General features: G+C 46.0%; 1 protein-coding gene across 1 annotated transcript in view; it reads left to right on the plus strand.

The window, feature by feature from the left end:
* The window catches only part of TMOD2 (tropomodulin 2), a 70341-nt gene that overhangs the window by 21416 nt on the left and 29561 nt on the right, over positions 1–19364 (plus strand). The window contains exons 5-7 of the mRNA XM_075532046.1: positions 2648–2734; positions 5478–5608; positions 12460–12567. Of these exons, the coding sequence (XP_075388161.1) occupies positions 2648–2734; positions 5478–5608; positions 12460–12567 (326 nt within the window). The remainder of the gene's footprint in view (positions 1–2647; positions 2735–5477; positions 5609–12459; positions 12568–19364) is intronic.

Below are 19364 nucleotides of genomic sequence, written 5' to 3' on the forward strand. Positions count from 1 at the left end.
ATTAGGTGAAATTATATAATACATAACATGCATGAGAGCGACAGGTAGTAATATTCATTATGTATTGAAACGATTGTACCTTTAGATAGAAAAAAAACTGAACCGGTACCAAAAAAAGCAGACGTATTGAAAGGCAAGCTTACTCATTAAAATGACCTAGACTTTCTCCTACTCCACGTGTGTCCTGCAAGAGAGATTCCCTGCAGATCCCAGCATGTTTGCACGTTTGTATTTCCTCCCAGCGGGGTGTCAGCTTTGTCCCCGAGAGGGACATTAGGTCACCGCAAGGAGAGAGGTGCTTTAATTTCGGTTGGTGGTCGGTAGTAAGTCCGTGTCCTGAGGCCCCAGGAGAGGTCACCGCAGGTGAGGAAGCACCTGGATCCAGTAGTGAAGATCCGTCACAGCTGCTGTTTGTCTAGGTTTTGTAATCAACAGGCCCCACCCCCAGCGGGTCAGGTGATGTCGTGCATTCCAGAAGCTTCCAGCTGTGTGACCTCCAAGGACCTGCTGGTTGTCAGGTGTTTCTGCTGACGCACCTCAGAAGCACCACCTTTTCGGTTAAAGCAAGTACTTAAGGATCCGCACCCTCTAGGGATTTGTAGTTACTGTGCAAGGATCCTGGACTGTCACCGCCCCTCCCAAGGTTGTCTCGTGACTTCTACTGGAAATAACTCCAGGGCTGCTCTTGAATTCCCAGAAAATTCCTGAGCCAACTGACAGATTCTTAAGTTAGGCATAAGAATCTGCACACCACTTAGTGTCTGGCCCATAGGAACCCATCTACCCCGTATTGCTAAAGAGCACATGTAAGGAGACTTCCAAAAGTTCATGGAAAATTGGGATAAAAAGATAATAGACTTTTCCCATGAACTTTTGGGAAAGTTTTATCCCTCCAGGGAGAAAGTCTCGGAAACACACAGGGGCAGTTCTACCCTGTCCCTAAGGTTGCCGTAAGACGAAATCATCTCAACTCAGTGGTAGGGAATTTGCTTATAAGACGAGGAATCAGGCTGACTGGCATTCAGTCACTTCCCCGTCACATAACTGGTTTATACAGAGCCAAGATTCAAACAGCCAGACTACCCCCACTCTTTGACCTCCCACTTGCTGGCTGGCTGCCTCCACCCCTTCTCCCAATGTGTAGACGCAGCAGCACCGAGGAGGATTCCAGAGGCACTCTTTGGCCACCTGTTGGTAGACGATTATCTAGTCTGGGTTCCTTGACCTAGAATTTCTATAGCAAAGGGGAGTCTGGGCACTTAGCATTTCTGCCTGCTCAGTGTAGTGTGCTTGCTGTGGGCTGTGCTGCCCCCTGGTGCAGTCGCCATCTAGTACAAGAGACTGACAATGTCTCCTCGGTGTGCTCCTCTGGCTTCAGGAGCCCTGGTGGTACAGGATAGTATAGCACCGACGAAACACAACTTCCCTCTAGTTCTTTAATGCTTCCTGTCCCCCCACTATCATGACCTGAGTTTCACCTTACACATCCGGCTAGAACACATCATGTACACTGGTACAGACAGATGAGAGTTCTCGATACGTGGAATCCAGGATAGATGAACCTCTCAGGACCAGTAATGAGAATAGCAATACCATGAGGGCATGGGGAAGGTGGGGGGAGAAGGGGGAGAAAAGGGGATCCAATCACAATGCTCAACATACAGCCCTCCCCCCTCCCAGGGGGACGCACAACAGAAACGTGGGTGAAAGGAGACAGCAGACGGTGTAAGATAAGAAAATAATGATAATTTATAAATTACCAGGGAGGGAGGGGAAAAAAGAGGAGCTGATACCAAGGGCTCAAGTAGAAAGAAAATGTTTCAGAAGTGTTGACGGCAACATACGTACAGATGAGCTAGATACAATTGATAGATGGATAGTTATAAGAGCTATAAGAGCACCAATAAAATGATTTATTAAAATTTTGTTTAAAAAAGGAGGCCTGGTGGTGCAGCAATTAAGCACCCAACTGTTAACCACAGGTCACCCGTTCAAGTCCACCAGCCACTCCATAAAGAGTCGCAGCCTGCCTCTATGGAGATGTGCAGCCCGGGAAACCCTGTGAGACCATTCTGCTATGTCCGATCAGATACCTGACAGTAACGTTTCAATGTCTCTCGCTTCCCTTCCTGAGAGGCTCCTGGGGTGGGGGGAGGACAGCTCCTCTGGGCTTGGAGAGTTGGGGAGCCTGGCGCTGAAAGGGGCTGCTGATCTCTCAGCGATGTACAAGGTGCAGCCCTCTGTACAGTGTCAGGTACTAAAATGCCCTTAGACTCGGGCCTGCCCTCTTGTTTGGCAGATGAGAAACAGGAGCAGAGTCATGGAGATGTAAGCTGTGGGGGGCGAGGCGGCATAATTCAATGGACTTTGTTCTTACAGACACTAAGTCGTCTCATGGGCATAGGTACAGAAGACTGCTGATGGCCTTAGGAAGGGACTCTTTTAAAAAAGATGCCGAACTTTTCAAACTATCTACTGCACAGTTTTGAAGTCAAAGGGAGGGGCTGGAGACTTTCTTTGTATGAGGTAGGGGTTTCCTCTCGATGATATTCCGACGATTTGTTCCCGGGGTGGGAGAGGGGTGGATTCAGAGTGTGACATGCTTTCCTGGTCTCAGTGTCCGCGCCCGGGGCGCGTTTGCTTGCAGCTGTTCTTGGGGTGCACAATTTACTCAACAACCCCAAGTTCGATGAAGAGACGCCCAGCACAGAAAGTGGCAAAGCAGCCGTGCGAAGTAAGTTGATGGGGGATGCATGCTCGGGGTGGGTGGGGGGGCTGCAGAACGGCCTCCGGGTGAATCCTGCAGGCTTCCAAGGTGGATTTTTGTCAGTTCACCGAGGATCAGTGGGCTCCGGCAGCCAAACCAGAACAGATTGCTGATGGTGGAGGGGGGCGGGGATTGGGAGGGGGCGCTCCATCTGGCTGGGTTATGCGTGCCAGTCATTTGTCCCGAGCCCAGCCTCTTGGTTGGGTCTGTTCACTCAACAGATAGACTGCTAATAACAAGCTTCCACGTCAAATCAGAGGCCTTTAATGCCTTAATGCTCTCTGGTTCGCGGAGAGAGTTTGAGATTCAATAATGAGTGCTTGAAGCTGGGATTGGAAAACCCACTTTCCCCAAGGAACATGAAAGACACACTAACGTGGGCTGGCTGGCACAGGAAGTTCCTGGTCACTGTCTTTGATGGCCGCCCTTCCTGGGCATGCAGTGGATTGGATGCTTGTATTCACTCAGGAAACGGTCATCTATTAGATGATACCTGCCCTGAGCCAGTAAGATTCTAGACTTGACCAAACAAGCCACTGTCATTGAGTCCACTCCAATGCTTAAGTGACCCTACAGGACAGTGTCGAACTGTCCCATAGGGTTTCCAAGACTCTAGGTCTTTATGGAAGCAGACAGCCTCACGCTCCTGCTGTGGACTGGCTGGTGGATTCAAGCCACGGCCCAATTCTTAACCCACTGCACTAGGAGGGGGTTCTTGGACCTGGGCTTAGGTACAAAGATAAACAAGATGGTGTCTGCTCCAGGGGAGCTTGGCTGTTGGTGGTGGGGACAGATCATTTCAATATAGTGTGATCCAGGTAGGGTAGGAATCCCTGGTGGCACAAGGATTAAAGTGCTCAGCTGCTGATCTAACGGTCGGCAGTACAGTCTCACCAGCTGCTCCCTGGGTGAAAGATGTGGCTGACTGCTTACCTTGGAGCCCCCTGGGCAGTTCTGCTGTGCCGCTGGGGCCCCTCACAGGCACAATGGGTTTGGTGGCAGTGGGTTTGGTGAGCCAGCTGCTTTGAGAGCCCGCAGAGAATCGCAGCATTTCTGAGGTGAACCAGGTTTTATTTTCTGTGGTAGAGACTTAGGAGATGCAACAACCTTTGAGTGCAGAAGCAGAGAGAATTACAGCCTTAAAGCCTCGGAGCTGGCATTGAAAGCTTCCAGGGTCAATCGTGCCATGCCGTTATCACCCGTAACGGATAATTTGCCCACATAATGAGTGCCATTGATTTGTTTCTTCCTGGCTTCCTAGGCCTCTGCAGACTTAGAGAAGTGGTGGAAAGGACAACCCTGGTTATGATCAGTTGTTGGAGACCATTGTTTGCTAGTTTGAAAGGACAATGTTTGGACTGCTCACAAGCTGCCTATTAGATGTCTCATTGTGTAATCTTCTAGACTTGCACATGTATACGCACTTGTACTTATCTTTTTCCCCCCAAATCCTGGATCTCTTCCTAGTACACACAGGCTAGCCTCTCCTTTCTTTTAATGTACACTATGTAGTTTTTAAAAAATATGATTATGCTATAATCTACAGGCCGTTTTCACTTTGATAGCGATTGTGTTTGTTTAAAGCAGCGGTTCTCAACCTGTGGGTCACGACCCCTTTGGGGGTCAAATGACCCTTTTGCAGGGTCGCCTGACCCATAATAGTAGCAAAATGACAGTGATGAAGTAGCAACAAAAATAATTTCATGGTTGGGGGGTCACCACCAGATGAGGAACTGTATGAAAGGGTTGCGGCTTCAGGAAGGTTGAGACCCATTGGTTTAAACGCATTAAATTCAAGTTTTTAAATACGTCCGTGAACATACCTGAATAATGCCCATCTTCCTCTATTCCTGCTGCTTCTCCTATAGGTTGGACCTCTAGATAGAAATTTTCTATGCTTTCTAGTGACAAATCCTCCTGTTTAGTTTGTACCACTCTGTATTTCCACCAATAATGGGGGAGGATGATTTTTCCCTCCACACTGTGGACAAATCTCAACCTTATCTCTTAGTACTTTTTTTGCTAATTGAATGGAGAGCATGATGACTCAAGGTTTTATTTCAGGGTTTACCATTTATAGTAATGGGTTAAGGGGACAGCGTTTCTCCGGATCTTATCATCTATTCATCGTTAATTGGGTTGGTTCTCATTGATTTGAAGCAAGCTCTGTGTGCACTGGGATATTAACCCTTGTAATTATATGAGCTGCAAATATTTTCTGTTAACTGCTTTGGAGAATCCGTTGTTGTTTTTTCTCCCACTGACCTCAAAAAGAAAGCTCTGAGATGGAAATCAGGGGATGAGAGGCCTGAGAAAGGGAGCAGAGGAGGGAGAGAGGAGACTTGTATGACTGCCCTTTGGTGCCTCAAGCCCATGGCTTTCTGGTTGGTCCCATCAGAAAGAGGCCCACCCGGAGCAACAATGACAGTGCTCTTGTTGGGATGGGAGTCTGCTGCAGAGCCTCCTGGCACCTTGGCTCCAGGTGCCTTCCACCAAGGACACTTCCCACTGTGATGGGGAAACATCAGGCTTCCAAACTGTAACTCGAGCCACTCTCTTCCTTGGTTGGCTTAGGATAGAGTAGAGCTTTCTCTCGTTGATATGGTTGGCCTCAAAGAGATCTAAGAAATGTCAGGTTGGGGGAAGTCCTCTCGGACTGGGTGAGCAGAGCCCCGGCCTGTGCTTTCTGAAAAGGCAACTTGTGTTTTAGATGTGGTCAAAGGCGAAAAGGTCAAGCCGGTGTTTGAGGAGCCTCCCAACCCCACGAACGTGGAAGCCAGTCTGCAGCAGATGAAGGCCAATGATCCCAGCCTGCAGGAAGTCAACCTCAACAACATTAAGGTAGCTCACTGGGCGTCTGATGGCTGCCAGTCACTCGATGTTCTGCTTTCTCTTAGCTCCACACCTATGTCAGTTCTTCGCAGCTCCTGCTTTGGAGGCAAGATGGTCTAATCCAAAGAAGGAGTGGGTTTTAAAAAAAAGGGGATATACACATGACTTGTGTTATCATGGCATCATGGCGTCTTAGTTATCTTCCCCTGAATAACATTGACCCAATAGTCAGAGGCTTAAGAGAGCAAGCATCTATTTTTTGCCACAGTTTTTGAAACTCAGGAATCAGAATGACTTTGCAGGTCAGGTATGCTGATTCCTTTCTTGTCAGTAACCCAAGGTTTCTGGGCTTGGGCATTCCTAGGCGTATACATGTTCCTTTCGTGGTCTCTGTCCCCACCCCTGTGTGTGTCTCTGTCTGTTCTGATCCTTTTATCTTTGAGATGGTCAGGGTTAAGATCCACCACACACACACACACACAAACACATGCACAAGCATATACCTCATTAATACGGCAAAAAACCTTGTTCCAAAACAAGGTCATATTTAGAGGGACAAGGGTTAGAATTTCAGTATGTATTTTGTGGGATGCAGTTCAATTACAGCATTTCCCCCCTCGGCTTCTTACGAAAGACTTTATTTTTCTTTCCCTAACAGCCCTATGCGGGAAGACTACTAAGTTCTCAAGAGTGACTTATTTTCCATAGAAGCATTTAGACAGGGAGAGCGGGCCACACCAAGGATTGCAGAGGAAATAACTTTGTTAGAAGCGTTACTGTGGTTGACTGTCAAAGTCATTATGTAAAATATTCCTGATACATATTTCTTAAAACCTCAACTTTTGTTTTTCTCAGAGAGCTTATTAGTATGTGTGAGGTTTCATTTTTTGAAAAAGGAAACTCTAAGGAGTGTTCCATTTCTCTTTAAATGTACAGTAGGGTTTAATATCACTTAATCTCTTCATTGCTATCTAAAGACAACCATCTAAAGTACCGGTAACTCCTGCATTCCCTATTTCTTTCTCTAATGTGTAGATCAGCTAGGAAGATCTTTGGAACATAGCTTCCTAATGCTATCAAGAGGGCAGTTTTAGGCTGTAGAGTGCATATTCTCTTACAAGATCCCTTGGCTCTTTTACCATTTTGCCAACTCCTGCATGCAGATGACTCATCAGCTCCTGTCTCTGGGACTGCACCGAGTTTAAACTGATACATCTGCTCAGTTAGTTTCTTTTCCTAAACTAACTGGCTGACGATGCTTTGGTTCCTCCATCTGTGAGTGCTTTCTCGCCCTGCTCACACTGACTCCATTCCTCTTCATCTGCGTCTCTGAAAGGCTGGTTCCAAAGAAGTCTGCCGGGTAAAGAAGGATGGCTGTATTAAGCCTCAGATGCTTTGCCAGCGAACCTGCTGTTGTTAACCTCAGTGGGCTGTACCAGAAGAGCACATCGTTATTTCAAGGGATTAGGTTATTGTTTCCCAGTTCTCAAATGTCATCCGGATGATAAATAATTGAAGTTAAATAATAATAATGATACATTTTCAATGTTTGTTGATTTTGTACATTTGCAATGATGTTATTCAAAGAAATCACAATGCAAGAAACATTTTCATCATAAGATGAGTAAATGATCCCCACATCCCACACCTATACACTCGTGCCCGGTTTTTTGTAACAAAGATTGCCTACACACACACACACGTATACACTGCCATTGAGTGGACTCATAGCAACCTTATATATAGTGTTTCTGAGACTAAACCTGCACAGGAGTAGATAGCCTCCTCTTCGTTCTTTGGAGTGGTGGGTGGGTTAGAATCATTGACTTTTCAGTTATCAGTCCAAAGCTTAGCTGACAGTGCCACAAGGCTCCTTATAACAAGAGACAGGTCCAGATAAAAGAAATTAAAGCTCAGGGAAATAAAGGCTTATCGGTTTGGGGAGTTTAAAATTTAATTATATATTTCTACACAAGTTTGGGAATCGGTTATTTAGAACTCTAAGCCTAATCTTTCCAATGACAAATTGGAAGCTTATTCAATTGAATTTTTAAAAAATCATTTTATTCGGGGCTCTTACAGTTCTTATCACAATCCTTACATAAATCCATTGTGTCAAGCACATCTGTCCCTATGTTTCCATCATCATTTTCAAAACATTTCCTTTCTGCTTGAGACCTTAGTATCAGTTCCTCAATTTTTTCCCCCAATTGAATTGAATTTTGACACTGGCCTCAAGTATTTAGAATTTGCTGTTGACTGACCACTGCCATTCAGTCGATTCCAACTCATAGAGACCAATAGATCCAGATAGACTGCTCCTTAGGATCTCCAAATCTAAATCTTTCCGGGTGCAGGAAGTTTATATTTCTCTCAAGAAGTGACCTTGGCGTTAGCAGCCCAGTGCATAACCCACTTCTCCACCAGGGCTCCAACTGAGAAGGAGAACCGAGCAGCAGCAGCATCGAATTGAACGTTGTATGATCATTAGCAATGATAGGTCAAGTGCTAGACAATCAGTGTGGCGTGGGCACTAACGAATCAGAGTGGACCCAGACCAGGACGCTGTACCAGGTTCTGGAAACTCTGCTCTGCCAGACATGAACTACTTAGGTGCCGGACCATGAGAAGTCTGAGTGGTCCGGGGGATTACCTGGGACACCAGTGAGTAGTCACTGAATGATAGAGTGGGAGTATTCACTATCTGCTATGGAAATACTTAAGGCACCCTGGTGGTACAGCAGGTTAAGCACTGGGCTGTTAACCACAAAATCAGTGGTTCAAACCCACCAGGTTCCCTGCTCCTGAAAAGATTTATAGTCTTGGAAATCGTGGGAGCAGCTCTGCACCTCCCTAGTGGGTCACTATGAGTTAGAATGGAGCAGGTAGCAGTGAGAATGGGCTTTGGAAATACTTTTTTTAAAAAAACACTGTCCTAGCTACATTCTTGAGTTTTATTCCTGGGGGGGGGGGTCATAAGTTAAAGAGGGGATAAAGATAAAGGATTCGAGACTCACTGAAGGCGCTTCCTTACTCATGAGCTGTCCAGTAATTTTTGTCACACGCGATGAAAATGTCCCTTGCTTTGTTCTTTGGTTTTTTTGGTTTTTTTTTAAGGAGAACATGGTAAAGTTTAATTCTTTCTTTACAGGCTGTCTAGACCACTTTTGATTAAGAAAACTGTAGAAAGTTAGTGACTGCCACAAGCGGACGCCGGGCGGTGGCGCGTGCGTCAGTTCTCCACAGAGTCCTGCTTTGCGGGGGAGGGGGTCTGAATGCACTGCTGGGGTCTCCGCTCACACTCGCTGCAATCAGCCACGGCAGATTTTAGTCCACAGGTCGCTTTTCCCCGTATTTCTTTGTAAACTCTTTGGCGTTCTTACAGAATTTTTTACGGTCCTTAGAGTACTCTTCGGCTAGGTCGGCCCGGAGTGGGTGTTCAGGCTGGGGGTCGTTGACCAGGGCTATGAGGGGCTGGATGACTTGGTCAGTTTGGGTGGCTGGCTTCCAGTTTTCAGCGCTAATCACGGGCAGGCAGACCTGCCCCTTCTCGTCGATGTTCGGGTGGTAGATCTTTGTTTTAAAGGTGATCTTCGGTGGTTTGAAGGGGTACTCTGCTGGAAAGTTGATTTCAATTCTGAAGGCCCCCTTATCATAGGGAGGGTTTTCAGGAACAATAAGCCCTTGCCAAGTCAATAAATTAGCTTCATCAACCTCCTGCTGGCCGCCATCTTGGATCTGGTGCTGCTGCTGTCCCTTTGTTCTTCGTTTAAGAAGCCCTGGTGGCACTGTTGGATAAGCATTGGTTGCTAACTACAAGTCTGGCAGTTCAAACCCACCAGCCACTCCATCAGGGAAAAAGGAGACTCTGCTTCTGTAAAGATGTACAGCCCCCGAAGCCCTATATAGGGTTTCTATGAATCACAGTGCACTTGGTGACCGTGAGTTAGGGCTGAGGGCGGTGTGTCTGTATCCGTTGAATTTTGTACCTCGGGTGGCACACACCACTAGGTTTTAGATCTGGTTATGGCTCTATTCTTCCAAGACTTTAGCATCTGGCAGGAGGACACTGTCTGCCCAGCACAGGGTTTGGCTTATGTTAGGAGTTGAATGACAGCAAATTCCCAACAAGACTGAGAAACATTCACAGGCCTTTCAAAGTCCACGACTCTGCTGCTTCATGTCGGATTTCAGTTTAAACGAACCGTGTCCTTTTCTCTGATTAAAGGGGCCCACCAGCAGCGCTGTTAAGTCTGTCGGAAACGCGTAGGGCACGTTTTGGCACACGTGGCGCTGTGGGCAGAGGAGAAGTGGTAGCGAGCGCATGAAGAGAGAGGGACGGAGAGAGTCCTCCGGAGATGGCCGGCCCGCTCATCTGTAGGAATCATTGCCTCCTGTCACTCTGGGCTCTCCACCCAGCATCTGACTCTTACAGTGTCAAGTCCTCACCGTTTGTCATGTTCCACAGACAGCCTCTCACAGCATCCGTAATGGGACTCAAGAAGGTTAAGGTGGCAGTAGGTCACAGAGCTAGTGTGCAGCACAGCCAGGCCTCATGTCCAAGGTGAGCTGTGCCTTGTACTTCTCTCCCCTGACTTGTAGAAAGGCAACCCAGAGACGCGTAAGGTTCGTGTGGTCTTTACTCTCAGAAACATATATTAACTTGTATACTGTAGTATCATATGATAAACCCTTATCATATATTAACTTACCATATATACTCGAATATAAGCTGACCCGAGTATAAGCCAAGGCACCTAATTATTACCTGGGAAACCAGACAAACTGATTGACTCGAGTATAAGCCTAGGGTAGAAAATGCAGAAGCTATTGTTGAGTTTCAATAATCAAAACAAATGAAAATAAAATGACTCAAAATTGAGACATCAGTGGGGTAATGTATTTAAATATTTATTTTAAATAAAAAACATAAATAAAAGGACAACAAGTCATTTAACATTAGTAAACCAGCACAGTAAGTGGAAAATAGGTTCAACAAAAACAATAAGGCATCAACAATGATACCTTAAGAGTACTATTCCCTGAGCTCAATCAGCAACCAAGCTAAAATGTAAAGAGTTAAAATCCTTCAAAACTGGATTCCTCATCATCATCCGTATCCCAATGCAGAGCTTCAGCTGGTGTGAGGTCATCATAGACACTGTCCTCACTGAGATCGCCGTCATCACCATCACTGCTGTCATTTTCATACAAAGCGCAGTCTTCACTGCCATCTATAGCATTACTAATACTACATTTCTGGAAGGCATGTCGCACCATGTCTTCTGGAATGTCTTCCCATGCATCTCGAACCCACTTTGCTATTAACTCTGTCAGGCTTCATGAGATTTCCTCCTTTTGTTAGTCGGGCTTGACCAGATGACATCCATTCATGCCACATCCTTCCCACACGGTCTTTAAAAGGCTTATTCAAAGATACACGCCATAGGACGGCTCTGATTGGTAGATGTGAGTAAACAAACATTCAAAGTCCTGCAGTGTCAGCGGGGCTTTGAAGGATAAGATAACGGGCGCTTGTCCTGTTTCCTGGGGTGGGGGGAAGACAGCGAGATGTTACACCTTGCTGGGGTACCGCTGAACCCCAGTTTTTCAGAATATTTTTGGTGCTGAAAAACTCAGCTTATACACGAGTATATACGGTATATACTTCAGTATCATATGATAAACCGTTATCATATATTAACTTATATACAGCAGTATATGATAAACCCTTACTGTGGGTAACTTCTAATGCTGCCTAGGAGAGGCAAAGGAACCCATACTGCGCTATGTGTTAGGCTGCTAGCCACAAGGTCGGCAGTTCAAAACCACCAGCCATTCTTTGGGAGAAAGATGAATTTCTACTCCTGTAAAGAGTTACTGTTTCAGAAACCCACGGGGGCCGTTCTACCCTATCCTACAGGGTCGCCATGAGTCAGCATGCCTCCATGGCAGTGAGAGGAGGAAGTGGTATTTCAGATGTATCTCGAAAGGTGGACAGGAATTAGAGGAAATCCAAGCAAAGAGAACACACAGGTAAAGGGCATGGCGTAGTAAAACAATGGCCAGTAGCTCAGTCTGCCTTGAAGACAGAGAGAAGCAGGAGGCCGTGTCTGTGTGAGTCACTTCTTGGGGAGAGACACAAGCAAGGCAGGGCCAGGTTGACACATCTGGCTGTTGCTGTGTTCGGGTCCCTTGAGTCCGTGCGTTCTGAATGAGACCGGGAAGCTCTGGCCCATAGCGACCCTGTGTGCCACCAAAGGAAACACTGCCCGGTCCTGTGCCAGCCCCCAGTTGTTCCTGTGTCTGAGCCCATTGCTGGAACCACTGTGCCAGCTCATCCCCTCAAGCATCTTTCTCCTTGTTGCCGCCCTTCGACTTGACCAAGCAGAATATCCTTTGCAGGGACTGGGCGCCCTGATCACAAGTCCGGAGGGCATGAGATGAAGTCTCTCCAGCCTTGCTCTCAGGAGCACTCTGGCTGTGCTTCTTGAAAGACAGATTTGTTTGTTCATCTGGCAGTTCTGCGGGACTTTTGATAGTCTTCTGCACCGCCGTACTGCAAATGCGTCGATTCTTCTTCAGTCTTCCTTACACAATGTCCAGCTTTCACATGCATGTGAGGCCCTTGAAAAGTTCATGGCTTGGGGCAGATTGTGTTAGATTCCCTTACTGGACAGTAAGTGGTGCTGTTGGTTCAGAATAGCCCAGTCGCAGGCCGCTGGGCCGTGAGCATCTTTTAGAGGTACCGTGGCCCTCGCCATCTAAACATACAAGTTATTTATCTGTCGTGGGTCTTTAGCGTGGGATCGAGGAGCTGCAGAACGGTCTTTCAACTACCTGTGTCTTTCCCATCTTAGAACATTCCCATTCCAACCCTGAAGGAATTTGCCAAGGCCCTGGAGACCAACACTCACCTGAAGAAGTTCAGCCTGGCCGCCACCCGCAGCAGCGACCCCGTCGCGATTGTGAGTGAACTGTTCCGAAGCGCATGACAATATCGAACGACTTAGAGAAAATGTTGTTAAACTGTTTTATCAGCACACGATCTTAGAGCTGGTAAATTGATTTTCTGTGCAATTAACGAACTAATAAGACAGAAAAAACTCGAGAACCTGGCAGGGACCTCAAATGAACGAGGGTTTTATTAATGCTATATTTTTTACGAGAAAGAAAGATTCGCTTATGCATTGACATACTACCACGGAGTCCGTTCTGATGCATAGCGATCCTGTAGGATGGGGTACTACGACCCGGTAGCTGTAGGCTCTACTAGAGCCCCTTCTTTCAGAACGGCTGACCTTGAGGTTAGCAGCCAAACAGGGAACCACTCCACTACCAGAGTTCCTTACACATTTAAATAATTACATGCAAATAATTGAATAAGCATTCATGTTTTGTTTCTCCTTCACCATACATGTCCTAACAGTTTTGTATTTACAGCTGTGATCTGTCCCCGTCAGCAAATCATCTAATGACTCTGAAGCTGTGCAGGGACTGCGCATTGAGCATAAGAAATGCGAAACTATGTCTTCTTGTAGACTTTGAAATGGATTCATGTTTCAAAACTACTTTAAACCACAACGCTTTGAAAAACACATTGTTTTTTTGACATTTGTTAGCCAGAATATAAAAAAAAAATAACTATCCAAAAGCTCTATCCCTTCTAGACATTTCACCTGGTTGAGCTAAATAAGGAAGCCTTTGGGCCCAAGCAAGCACTACTGCCTTCACCGTCACACTGTCATCTTGTTATTTCCTCCTGTTATAATGGTTATCGAGCAGTCCGTAAGTCCCAGCACTGATCGTACCCAACCTTCAGCAATGCTATTAGTACTAACTAGACCTGAGGAAAAAGGGCCCTAGTAGCACTGTGGCTTAGGCATCGGGCTGTCAACCACAAGGTCGATGGTTCAAACCCACCAGCCACTCCCAGGAAGAACAAAGAGGTTGTCTGACACCCTCAAGATTGAGTCTCAGAAACCCTGCATGAGGTTGTCAGGATGAGTCAGAATCAACTCAGTGGCAGTGGATGAAAGGTGACACAGTGGTTAATCCCTTTGCTGCTAACTGAAGGGTCACCAGTTCAAACTCACCCATGGCTCTCTAGGGGAAAAGAACTGATAATCTACACAGTGGCTTTGCTGGAGAAGACCTGGCATGCTGTGTGCATGAAGCTTCCGATGTTCCAAACCCTGGGCGGTTTCACTCTGTCACAGGCATGACTGTGAATCTAAACTGACTTGGCAACATCCAATAACAATAGTATTCATACCATGTATTGCTCAAGGTCACTTGCACAAATGAGCTAACTCAGGGAGGTTAAGTAACTGGCCTATGAGAGCACAGCCAATGAGGAGCCTTTCCCAGGTCTTGCTGGTACCACAGCCAGGGTGTGCTTAATCCTTAAGTCACTCCGTATTTGCATACCCTGCCTGATTGTCAAACATTTGCCGCAGCGGGTCCTTTATCAGGCGTCGTCGGTGTCAGACAGTGGTTCTATCGCACTGAGGGCTCAGGCTGGAGTCCAACTATAGCAAAGCAAAGGTTGACTTGTCGTAGGTTGTTGGAAAGATCTTAAAGGGTGTTAGGAGCAGCATGGAACGGGGAAATGAGGAGCTGATGGCAGGGGCTCAAGTGGAGAGTAAATGTTTTGAGAATGATGAGGGCAATGTATGTCCAAACGTGCTTATGCACAGTGGATGTAGGTGTGGATTGTGATAAGAGTTGTATGGGCCCTGAAAAGCAGCATGGCAGTAAAAACTGCCTAGCATCGTGTCTGGCCCTGAGCAGATGTCTGAAAAATACCCTTCAAATTAGCATAGCTTCTCCAGCAATCACCAATCACCAGCTCATCTAAATGTTCAGCTGAGAGAGAAGAGAAATCTAGGAGTGGGGGAAGGGTCATTGCTGAGGAGGTTGATGAGTAGTTGAAACTGTTGAATGTAAAGTTGATGACCTGAAGTGTAAACCCCCACCCACCGGTAATTTATAATAAAAAAAATTCATTTGTAGGTTGAAAGCAGGTTTGAATGTGATACAGACCTTTAAAATCTAAAAATAGTGGCACTAGATCATTTGTAATGTGAAATGAGCTATTTAAAAATTCTTATCTGGTCTTGAAAATGATGACGTTTTGAAAATGATGGCAACATATGTACAAATATGCTTGACACGGTGGGTGGATAGATGGATTGTGGTAAGAGCTATCAGAGCTCCCAATAAAGTGATTTTAAGAAGCTTACACACACACATTAAAAAATTCTTCTCTGCATCTGATTTTGTATTATCTCTGCCCTTTAGTAGATTTGTGTCCAATAAAGCAAAAATAGTCACAAAACACTTTGTATGTAAAAGAACAAGGGGATGTATAAAAATGAGTTGTAGTTATTATATTGTATAGAGTAAAATTGGAGAGATGGACATAGTTTGTCAACAGTAGTAGTCAAGAACCTAACTCCCACTCTATGTCAAATAACTAGCTGTGTGGCCTAAATACACCCCAAATACTGTAACCTCTTTGAGACCATTTTTAACGTGACGACTGTATGTCAAGGGTCCACCGTGTGGCAGGCAGGTGTGTGGCAGGCAGATGCTAGAAGCTGAGTTTTGTAGTGGCATTTCTCAGGCAAATTTGGCTCCTGTGCAGTTTGGGTTTCTAATTATTAATTGAGAACTCTCTGTGAAATGGAAGAGCCTCAGATATTTGTCCTTTACACATACACACACGTGCGTGCACAGGCAGGCAGGGGTGTGTGTGAGTCTTCGAAAAGATTGTGAAAGAATTACGTGATCTTTCTATTCTATTTTCCCATGAACTTTTGAAGCCCTCTGATACACACACACACACACACACACACACACACACACACACATATATATAATGAGTAGCATTATATATATATTGTGGGAATGAGAATGATATATTTATATATATATATATATTGATAGAGCATTTTCAAAATAAGGTTTTGTACTGTTTTTTGAAATCACCCCATGGAGATTTTTCACTTCTTCTAATAGTTGCTAATTGACGTGTCACACCAGCCTCCTGCTACTCATTCCCACAAAAGAGAAGCAGAGTTCCAAGAATTGAGGGTTTTCAGAAGCATTTTCTTGGTCATGGTTGGGCGTGGGTACCAATTTCATCCAGCGTCCTGTCAGAAAGTCTTCGTTTTTAGCATCAAAGTGTGTGAAGAAAGAGTGTGTTAAGTGGGTCCCCTTTCCACACGTGGGCACCTCTGCTCTTCCTGTACGCTCGCACTCTTTGAACCCCAGGACCAGCGAAGGCCAGTGGGTTGGTGGCACGGGAGTCCATGTACATACGTCTTCACATTCAATAAGAAAAACATTTCACTTCAACAACAATGAAACAAAATTTCAAAAGAAACAGTATTTTATTGTGAGATTTTCAGCATCCGCAATTCAATAAGTGCAACATTATTTTAAAAATCTTAACAGTTTTACTGACATGTGATCCACACATTCAATATTTTAAACAAATAAAAAAAGTTGTGTCGTCATCACCACAGTCAACTTTAGAAGATTTTTTTCTTTCTTGTACTCATTGTTAGTAGCACCTGCTTCCCCCCAACTGCCTCTGCCATAACCCCAAGAAACTGTGAACCCACTTACTATTTCTGTAGATTCACCTAGCAACAGTACTATTTAAAAACCACTTTTCAAGAACGTTGTGTGTTTCAGACACTTCTTCAGGTGGCTACAAGCACAAGAGTCGCACCTGTGAGGCAGTGGGGTGTACCTGAAAGAGCTCTAGAATTGACGTGGAAGACGTGGGTCTCTATCCTGTGACAGGGTCAGTCAGCAGTACATTCTCTGAGCCTTGGTTTCTTCAGGGGTCTTTGTTGGGAAAGCCATTGGTATTGACCTGGAAGCAGTTACTACACCACACAAATGTGAGGATGGCTGCAGTCTTTCAGGCTGCGAAGCGCAAAGCCCCTGCGGCTTGTGCCTAGATGGCTTCATATAGTTCAGCCCAGTTGAAAAGACCCTTGCTGCGAGCTAAAAATTGGTTGATTACCCCAAGTGAGAGAGCGCTTCCAACAGTGGTTATGGCTAAATAGCCATAATTGGTCAGGAGAATTGAAAATCCAAGTTGAAACCAAGAGCTAGCCTCAAGAAACTTTCCCGTTGAAAGTTCAAAAACAGATCCAACCAGGCACTTCCAGGATTGTTGTGAACGTAGGCAAGTTCTGTGTGTGCGAGACGGCATGATCCTGAGGGCGGCTGGAGCTCAGAGGGCTGAGTTGCTGCAGGGGGACCACACAGCACGTGCCCAAGTCGGGCTGTAAGCTGAAGCCCACTGGGGTCGCCTTGAGTTCACCACAACCCAGCCACGTCCACAGAACCACCTTTCTAGCAGTAGTGCTAGAACATGAGCTCTGTGTTCTATGTTCAGAATGCTGTTACGTTAACAGCAGCATGCTAACCAGAAAGACAGACCTTACACCGGCACTGTCCTACAGAAATAGAATGTGAGGCACATGTGTCATTTTAAAAAAAAAATCAGTGTTTGAGAATGACGATGGCAACAAATGTACATATGTTCTTGACACGATGGATGGATGGATGGGTTGTGATAAGAATTGTACAGCCCCCCAATAAAATGATTTTTTAAAAATTTAGTGACCACATTGAAAATATAAAAAGAAACAAAATTAGGCGTGGATTTTATTTCAACCAGTCTGGACATCGTTTCAAAGCGTAGCCGGAATAAATACTGAGATAGTAGCATTTCTCTTTTCATATGGAGCCTTTGAAATCCGGTGTGTGTTTCACACTTAACATACAATCTGCTCTTCAGGGGCTTGACCGTATGTGGTTCCTGTGTAGACAGACCAGGTTTAGGAGGTTAATGAATATTTTCTTTTTCTTTCTTTTTTTAATCATTTTATTAGGGGCTCATACAGCTCATCACTATCCATACATACATCCATTGTGGAAAACACGTTTGTACAATATGTTCAGATAATCTGTAAAGTGCACAAAGCAGGCCTCTTAAAAAGATAGATTTCTACTAATTCCTTTCATGACATTTAAAAGATCTCAGAATGAACTCAACGGCAACTCACACAACAAAACAAGCCTTTTTATTTTTAATCATTTTATTGGGAGCTCACACAACTCTTATCAGAATCCATACAAACATCCGTCGTGTCAAGCACATTTGTACATTGGTTGCCATCATCATTCTCAAAACATGTGTTTCTACTTGAGCCCTTGGTATCAGCTCCTCATTTTTTCCTCTCCCTCTCCATTCCCCCTCCCTCATGAACCCTTGATAATTTATAAATTATTAGTATTTTGTCATGTCTTACACTGTCCGAAGTCTCCCGTCACCCACTTTTCTGTTGTCCATGCCCCAGGAAGGGGATACATGTAGATCCTTGTAATCGGTTCCCCCTTTCCAACCCACCCTCCCGGTATCGCCACTCTCACCACTGGTCCTGAAAGGATCATCTGCCCTGAATTCCCTGTGTTTCTGGTTCCTATCTGTACCAGTGTACATCCTCTGGTCCAGCCAGATTTGTAAGGTAGAATTGGGATCATGATGATGGGGGAAGAAAGCATTAAAGAACTAGGCGGGGGGGGGGGGGGGGGGGGGGCAAACAAACAAACAAAGAAGACCTAGAGGAAAGTTGTATGCAAAACAAGCCCTATTTTCACCGCGTTAGAACCCCCAGCACATGCACAAATATTTGCTAAACTGAAGTAAACTTGGGCCTACGGCCCGGGGTGATGTTTGGCTGGGCTTTCCCGCCCTTTGTTCAGAATAAGAGAAGTATTTCCTCTGGTTTAGAAGAAGTTGCCAAGATCCTGGCTGCTTGCCAGCAGGCCCTTCCAACTTTTGCGTGAAGCCTTAACCACTCTGACGTTTTTTGGCATTGTCCGAAGCAAATCCGAAAGGTTAGCGCGAGCTCCGTAAGGCAAGGCCTGATGGGCTCCTCTCCGGGGCTGTAATTAAAATGCGTGCATTTGATTTTAATTAAAGACTTCATGCACTTTCATCTACAAGGCACAGAGTCCAAGTGGTGAGTTTTTCTTGGCAGCTCCAGCAATTGGCCGACTAGGACACAGGGCACTTCTATTCCAGTGTTTCTCGGCTGGGGGCATTTGGGGTCCCTTCCCCAGGGGAGATTTGCAGTGTCTCCAGATATTCTGGGCTGTCATGACTGGGTGGGGCGCTACCGGCATTTAGTGGGTAAGGGCCAGAGATGCTACCAAACAACCTACCACACACCATAGCCCAACTCCCATGGCAAAGAATTAAACCAAACCCACAGCTGTCGGGTCCAACTGCCCCAAAGGGGTCCCCCGGCTGTAAAATCCTGACAGACGGAAACCGCCACGTCGCGCTCCTGCAGAGTATCTGCCTGGTTCAACCCCCTGCCCTTCTCGCTTACTAGCTGGGCACTCTTAGCCACTCGCTGTGACATCAGAAAGGGCCCTGGTGGTGCAGGGGGTTGCTCACCGTGGGGTCAGCCACCTGATGCCACCATGGCTTCTGGGGAGAAAGTGAGAATTGTGCTAGGGGGCGGTGGTGGCGGTGGTGGGTGGGTGGTGGGTGCCACCTGGGCTCCTTCAACAAGGCAGCCCCCGGCTGCTGTCTGGATCCCAACATGTTGATCCTGTATCCTGTAAGACAGCGTGGAACAGCTCCCTTCGGTTTCCCAGGCTCTGAATCGCGACCGCAAGCAAGCAGCCCCATCGTTCGGACTTGAACCATCACGTGACCAGGGCTGCT

This window comes from Tenrec ecaudatus, chromosome 14 (assembly GCF_050624435.1).
Source record: "Tenrec ecaudatus isolate mTenEca1 chromosome 14, mTenEca1.hap1, whole genome shotgun sequence".
Lineage (NCBI taxonomy): Eukaryota > Metazoa > Chordata > Mammalia > Afrosoricida > Tenrecidae > Tenrec > Tenrec ecaudatus.